Raw genomic sequence first — 7,440 nt, 5'->3', positions numbered from 1 at the left:
TTTTTTTTTTTTTTTTTTTTTGGCTTGAGAGTTTGAAGTTTCTTTCTAAAAATATAAATCTAGGCAAGAAAAAACAGCTTTATGCTTTAAGATAAAAGGTGTAGTTTCCAGAGCATGTCTTTAAATTGACTGAGTGAGCAACTGAACATGAAATAGCAAAAGCTTTTCACCAGACTTTACTGTATTTGGAGTCAGAGCTCTTAACTTAGAGGCAACTCTGACTTGTAACAGGAATTTTTGATGTGTTTATAGGTGTAACAGTGAAACTTCTCCTAACTGTCTTGGCCTCCGGTCTGGCTTTGCTTTTAAGTTGCTGCCTGAGGAGTCCTCACGGGCTATTTCAATAGCATCGTTTATCCTCGATGTAGTTCATGCTCAGTTTGCTATTAGAAATGCTTTGCCTCTTGGCTTAGTGTCAAATGAGGCTTCCTTGTTTGGTTAATTTTTGTGGAAATTGCTACCTCCTAATTTGCATGTTTAAAAACATAAAGCATGTTTAACGGTTGCTGGCTTGAAACTTGATGTTAAATGAACCTTAAAAAAAAAAAAAAAAGAATTCTTGCATATGGATGTTTTCACAGCTGCAGGTCCTTTCGGGATCTGTTGATTTTCACCTGTAGGTATGAATGAACGCTTATGTCTTTAGTAAAGAAGAGATGCATGTAAAACTGATTATTTTTGCAAGTTGAGTTCTTCAGGGGAAAACAAAGTCTCTAAAACATCTCCTTAAAATACTTCATTTATCTGTGCATTCAGGTTTTTTGTGTGTGTATGTTTTTTTCATGAGGTTAGTTGGGATTATGTCTTCTTTTGGTTCAAGATTTGAAACTAGATCTATAATGACCTAATTTTCATACAAAATTGTTTTACTGATGTGTAAACCTGAAGTGTCTGTGCAACTTCCAGGACTGTTCAGCCACTGAAAATCTGCTGTAGCTGTATTTTTCCTCCTTTTTACCTCTGAAAGTGTTCTGTTACAGTATGAGAATGGGTCAGGATTTTTTTTTTCCCCTCTGTATCTTAGCCTCTTATTTTCTGACCCATTTTATACTAATGTTGTTCTGTCAACTAATGAATAACTTCCAAGTTAGTCGCTGAGAGTTTTTTATAGTTTAAAAAACTTTGTGGTTTCTTCCGTCCCATCTAATGCCACTTTCTCTTCTATGGAGACTATTTTCTGTGCTTGTCTTGCTGCAAAGAGTTCCAAAGTAATGTGAATAAAAGTCTAAACTTAAACTATATCACCTAACACTGGACTGTGCTATACAAATACAGTAAGTCAAGTGGACTAATGCATATCTGTACCGTAAGGGTTACGTTACTGCATCCTTGGCATTTCTTTTGAGAGATTGAAGCACAGGTGTCGCAACAGAACTAGACCAGCACATACTTAGTCAAGAGATGAGACTTGAGTAGTTTCCCTAATTATTTTTGACTTAAGAATAACTTGAAAACCTTTCTGGAGTTACCAGAAAGAGAAGTGTGTTGATGTTATTAAGATCACTGTGATCAGTAACTAATACAAGATAAATCTGTTGTCCTTTTCCCAGGACAGGGTTGTYGTGCACATTTTATTGCTGGCTGTGGCTCAGTTCAGAGCGCTTTAACCTTGTCCTTTTGGTCAGTGGCATGTTTCAGAGAGCGCTGTAAGTTATTCATTATACTACTTCCTACTGGTACGACCCATACCAACATGTTAGTTTTACTTCGGGTGCTTAAAGTGTCTTTTCTTAACACCAAAAGAAAGCAAACAGGGCTATGTTATATAGTAGCTCAGTCTTGAGACTGGCGTGTCTTGATCTGGAGCTCGTATGTGTTTGACACACACCTGCCTTACACCACGCTGGCGCTTCTGGCAGCACAATATATCAGCATCTTGAAACTGGGAAAAGTTTATGCCTTTTCAGCTGAGGAATCTGAAGCACACCAGTCAAAAGCAGTTGGATCAATGTCCACGTGGAAAGTCTGGGGTAAGCCCCGGACTTGAACTGTCTGTTTTCTGTGCCATCTGTTAGTACTCTGACAACTGGCACAAAAGAAAATCTTGAAGAAATAACGGGGAGAACTTGCTGCTGCTTCCTCTCCATCGGGAAATTAGCCCTTGTTTGAAAGTGATGTTCAGCAGTGGTTTTTAAACGCTTTGCCTAGAACAGACAATGTTTCTTATTTCCAGTGTCACTTGGAGAAACCTCGTTGAGAATTATTCAGTAAGTGTACTGCCTTCAACATGTAAACACTTTTTTAAATTCAGCAACACAGCTGACAAAAGTGCATGAGCTGAAGTAAAGGTAGATGGTGAGTGATGTCGTATAGATGCTTTGGGAGGCTGATTTACGTTCTTGATTTGTCTGCTGATGCTTTCTAGCCTACTAGCTGATTTTTTTATTTAAGTGATGATCTTGAATCCCTGTCTGAACAGGATTTGTATTTGTTAATCCTACTTTAGCTGAAGTGATGTCAAGTGTTCTTAGAAAGGCTCTTGCACATCTACGTCTTTATCCAATCTTCTGTCAGATTGTTGGTTTCCCCCCCCCCCCTTATTTCTTCATTTGTCTAAATCTATGCAGTACTAATTACAACCCTGTCTTGGAATTACTTTCAGATAATTAGGTGCTCTTCTAAAATAGCTCTGCAAGTTGCATGGTCTTATGCCCATGTTCTAGGGCTACTTCTGCTAGCAGCATGTTACAGTATTTTGTAACTTCTGACAAGTTAGGCACATGTTTGCCATGAGAGACTTTACGCTCAGTAATCCCTACCTCTATTTCCAAAGGCTTCTCTAGTAATGTCTTTTGTATAAAGCAGTATGGTAGTTTTAAAATGGGAAAGGAAGATGGAGGTATGCTCGTATACTAACTACTGACCAGTTCTTGCTTGCAAAATGATACTGCTCCAAGCCAAACCTTAATCTCGATGGAATAGTAGCAGGACCTCCGAATATCGCCTGCTTCTGCCTGCCATCTGCAGATGGAGATGTGCTCGCTGTTAGGTGGTGCAACAGGCTCACTCCTTCTGCTGTAACGTTCCTCCTGGTCACCAGGAAGAAAAGTATTTGAGAAAAACCAACAGACTCAATGTTTCTGCATATGGGGTTGCTTACAAGCTGTCCGCATTCAAAGGACAAGTATATTAGTATAACCCRCAAGTTATATGGCTTTTTGCTGTCTTACTGTTTCAGCAACAAGTAGTAGTAGTTTTGTACTGTGGAAAATACTGACTTGCTTCACTTACTAAGAAGTACTAATAGGTAAAATTTTGCACTTGATGATTTTATGCTTTTATCTAAAGGAAGGGAAATGATTCATTCCTCTTTCTAATGCTTGTGTTATGAAAAGACACCATGGTAGGAAGATCCTTCCAGATTGTTTTTTATTAATGTGATAGTAAAGGTTCCAAGACCTGCTGTAAGAACAAGTTATGTCCTTTCCTGTAAGAGCTTTCAGTTTGGTTTATGATGAGAATGGGTAAACCTCAGGAATGGGAGTGGGGGGTAAATCTAGTGTAAACTCTACTTTGTATAAGTAAATTGCATGTCCATTTTTTGAGGTACAGTACTCTGAAAGCCATTTGGATCCTATTACTCCTTATGACTGCTTCGAAACATGGTAGCGGACACTTTGTGCAACCTCGCTACTAGGCCAGTAGCAGCCCCCTTCTCAAAATAGGCAGAAACGATAAATACTGATCTTTGAAAGATGCTTCTAAGCTCAAACTTACTAAGCATCCCTTTGCCTTCTTTTGAACAAAAGCCTGTGATATAGCCCCCACACCAAGACTCTCAGCCTCCTGAAAGCTGCTGGTTAAAATACTGAGCACTGTGTTCTCAAATCATTGCTAACTTCTTATTTCTAGCAACTGCACCTCAACACTGAACTTCACACCAGCACTGATTTTATTACTGGAGAAAATATTCTGCTGCTCACTCTTGTTTTGTATGGGGATGTCTAAATGCTTTTTCTGTTCCTCCCTCCTCCTCCTCCTCCCTCCTAAAGGTTACTTGAGCATGCATTCTGCATTGAGCTCTCAGTCGTCTGTGGACAGTGAGCTGAGTACATCTGATGACTCCATCTCCATGGGATATAAACTGCAGGACTTGACTGATGTCCAGGTTATGGCACGCCTTCAGGAAGAAAGTACGTGGCAGCAATTTCCTACATCTTACAGTTTTAGAAATGTCGATGGATTTCAACTACTGTCCTTTGCTCCCCCAACAACAAAAAGATTTAATAGATTATTTGAAATGATTGTCTTTTTGTAGGAGCTTCATTTAAAAATCTAAAGACCCCAACTGCCACTTCAGTTGTGAAACRTTCTGAACATACGTTTCTTAAAGCAGAGAATAGTTCTGAAAGCGTTATCCGAAAACAAAACCTGGTTAAATGTGTAGGTGTCATGTGGCCTTCAAAAATATTCTGCTCCAAATGAGATTTGCTGAAGCATGGGTGAAGTTTCACGAGTCCATGTTTCATAGGAGTGGCAGTTTAAACAACAGCTGCTCGCAGCTGCCGGTCAGGTTGCTGTCCCCTCATCGAGCCAATGCAAGCAGCTGCATGGCTGCAGGGTGCATCAGGTTGGGGAACTGATCCAGGTGGAAAAAATAACCTAGCAAAATTTTGGGGGTGTAGGTTTTTGTTTTTCGAAGCAGACTCTCTTCTCCTTCCACCTCCTGTTCACTGCGTGACTGCTTGTCATACCACAAATGATGAGGGTGGGAAACTTATAACCCTAATGCCTAACTGCAGGCTGAAATTGTGGTAGAAGCAGTCTAGAGAACTGGATTTTAGAAATTGCTCATTGCGCAGAAGATGCAAGTATTATTGCACTGTTTTGAGTGCCAAGAGTTCAGGAGTACTAAAACTGAAAGAGTTGGAATTATAACTTAAGCTTTTCTCTGGTTAAGTGCTCAGAGACTGCTTGGCAGATTTAACCAAGCATAAAACATGTCTTTTTCCCAGTGTGTGCGGATTTCAGGGACCTGATCCAGTTCCATTAAATCATTGATAAGCTTTTTATTGACTTCAGTTAGGACCTTACCTAAATCACATTCAAGATCAAGGTGGAATGAAGTGGTTGGATCTGTTGGTCTGTGTAATTTAATCATTAATTTGATTTACTGGAAATAGAGAATGAAGTTCATTCTTCGTTTGGAAGACATGTATTTCCATTTAGTACCGTGCTTTTATAAATTTAAAAATATTATGACATAGTAATTGAAATATGAGACCAGAGCAAAAGATGTAAGATCTTGTTTTTTAACTTGATTCCACTCAAGTGTAACTGAATAAAAGTGCTATTAAAGTGAATAAATCAAAGAGCAGGTTTTCCTCTTTGTAAACTCATATATTTTTATGCTTTGTAATCATTTCAAAAAGTATGCCAAGGAAATCCTGTCACATTACAAAGTTTCCAGTGAAGTATGAAAAAATTACATCATCTTCAGAATGATGTAAACTTTTCATATTTATATCATGAAGGGAGGTGTGTGGTGATGTTTGTTTTCATCCCTGCGATGAAAGGAATACACTGAGAAGTGTTTTTTTTCCAGAACTTTAACTGACAGCTTTCTCAAAAGCTCATTCAACCACTTTGCTAAACTAATTATAGTAAGAAGACCCTTGTATTTTGTTGGGCAAGAAGACTTTACATAGAGGCATAATTTGGGTTCTCCCCTGTAAATAAACTAGGCAGATATATTGTAAACCCTAACAAAAAGGTAGGTGTGTTTTCGCTTGGAGCCAGAAGTTGAAATTTTTGTTTCAACCTGTTGAAATGCTGGTGGGTGTATAATTAACTGAAGTAAAATATTCATATTGTTAATTAGACTTATACATAGTTAACCTGACACAGCTTGCGGGGCAAAATAGTCTACAAGCACAGCTGCTTGTCTGTGTAACATCAGGAGTAATTCAGGTCAATCTGAATATTAACTCTTTGCTCTAATTAATCAGTACTTTATATGGGTGACACTGTTCCAGTTAAGAGATTCAATGTGCTGTATTCTGTGTCTTCAGTAAAGACTGTTATATTAGCTTGACTCTTTTTCCAAGGTGAAAGGAATATCTGGTAACAGTATTGCTTCTGAATAAGGGTAAGGAATTTTTATTTTATATTAAAGTATTAATTTGAGCCACGTTGCTCTGTATCCTCAGGTCTCCGTCAGGACTGCGCCTCTAGCTCTGCTTCTGTATCACGTCGCAGCTCCAGTGCCTCCCTCCACTCTCTGCGAAGAGGGACCTACAGTGACCAGGAGTTTGATACATACAGCCTTGAGGATGAGGATGATTACGATTGTTCCCTGTCATACCGTAGCACTCACAGATATTCACCGTCTCCACTCAGTTCACCCCGATGTCAGTCCCCTTCTTCTGGCRCAGATTATAGTAGGGCATCTACCTCTCGTATTCGTCCCCCAAGGAGATCGGTGCAAAGTCCGATGCAAGACCGCCTGAAGTATGCAAACACTGAAGGTAAGCTGATCTGTGAGCTTTTGGTATGTGTTAATAAAAATAATTTGAACCATATGTTTCAAAAAACATTATTTAATAGAAGCTACTTTAGAAATTAGCCACACACCTGTCTACTTTTAAGTGCTTACGTTTGCCTAGGGATAGCCTAAACCATAATGCATCTTGACTGCTACCAGAAGCAGCAAATAGAGAATTTGCTCTTGATTTCAGAGGAGATGCGCCACAGTATGCCCAACCTGGCTAGAACAAGTCTTCGAGCTTTGGAGTCTGTAAGGAGCAGTCGGAGCTTGGAATCAGATCTGCAGGTGCCAAGCAGTCGACTTTCAAGAATTCAGCAACCATCAACAAGTGAGTTAATTACAACAGCACTCATAGAACAAGTTTGATTTCCTTTTGTCTGTTTAACCTACTTGACTAAAACTGAGGCCCTTAAAAGGCCCAGTATCCGAAAGTGTTCCTAAGATAGCATTGTCAACTGGGTTATCCTTTCTTTGTCATTCCATTTCTAGGTCTGGCTCCCAGTAAGCTCAGGTATTCCTCCAGTGCTGGGCAATCTCCTTTGACGGTGCGACAATCAATGAAAACAGGGTCATGCACAAACTCTCTGTTAACACCCAGGCAGCCAGTAAAAGCCTGCAGTTACGCAGGTCCTGTCAGTGGAGTTCGAAAGCCTCAGACTTCTTCACTTAGTATGGGCTCTTCCAGTAGCAGTTCTACTACTAGAAGCAGTAATATAGTCACTGTAGCTAAAAATTCACCTGTGAAAGCACGAACGTCTGTTGGAGGAACTTCAGTGCCCAAGAGTAAACTGACACCACCATCCAAGAGGTAAGTAAGTGTGAGACTAAGCATCATGGACTTGAACATTTACCTTTATTTCATGGATTAGAAATACTTTTTATAAAGTGGTGTTAATCTCAGATTTATTTTAAAGCATGTAGTAAGTATTCAGTTGGATCAGTTATTGGTGATG

The 7,440-nt window shown here is 39.4% G+C and overlaps 1 protein-coding gene across 3 annotated transcripts in view; it reads left to right on the top strand.

Moving 5' to 3' along the window:
• The window catches only part of LOC112975814 (SLAIN motif-containing protein-like), a 28,263-nt gene that overhangs the window by 17,293 nt on the left and 3,530 nt on the right, over positions 1 to 7,440 (top strand). For all 3 annotated transcript variants that reach the window (XM_026086353.1, XM_026086351.1, XM_026086352.1), the window contains 4 exons: positions 3,993 to 4,133; positions 6,150 to 6,467; positions 6,678 to 6,815; positions 6,977 to 7,295. In XM_026086353.1, coding sequence (XP_025942138.1) covers positions 3,993 to 4,133; positions 6,150 to 6,467; positions 6,678 to 6,815; positions 6,977 to 7,295 — 916 coding nt within the window. The remainder of the gene's footprint in view (positions 1 to 3,992; positions 4,134 to 6,149; positions 6,468 to 6,677; positions 6,816 to 6,976; positions 7,296 to 7,440) is intronic.

This window comes from Apteryx rowi, unplaced genomic scaffold, assembly GCF_003343035.1.
Source record: "Apteryx rowi isolate R43461 unplaced genomic scaffold, aptRow1 scaffold_69, whole genome shotgun sequence".
Taxonomy (NCBI): Eukaryota; Metazoa; Chordata; class Aves; order Apterygiformes; family Apterygidae; genus Apteryx; species Apteryx rowi.
This window is presented reverse-complemented; position numbering and strand designations above follow the sequence as displayed.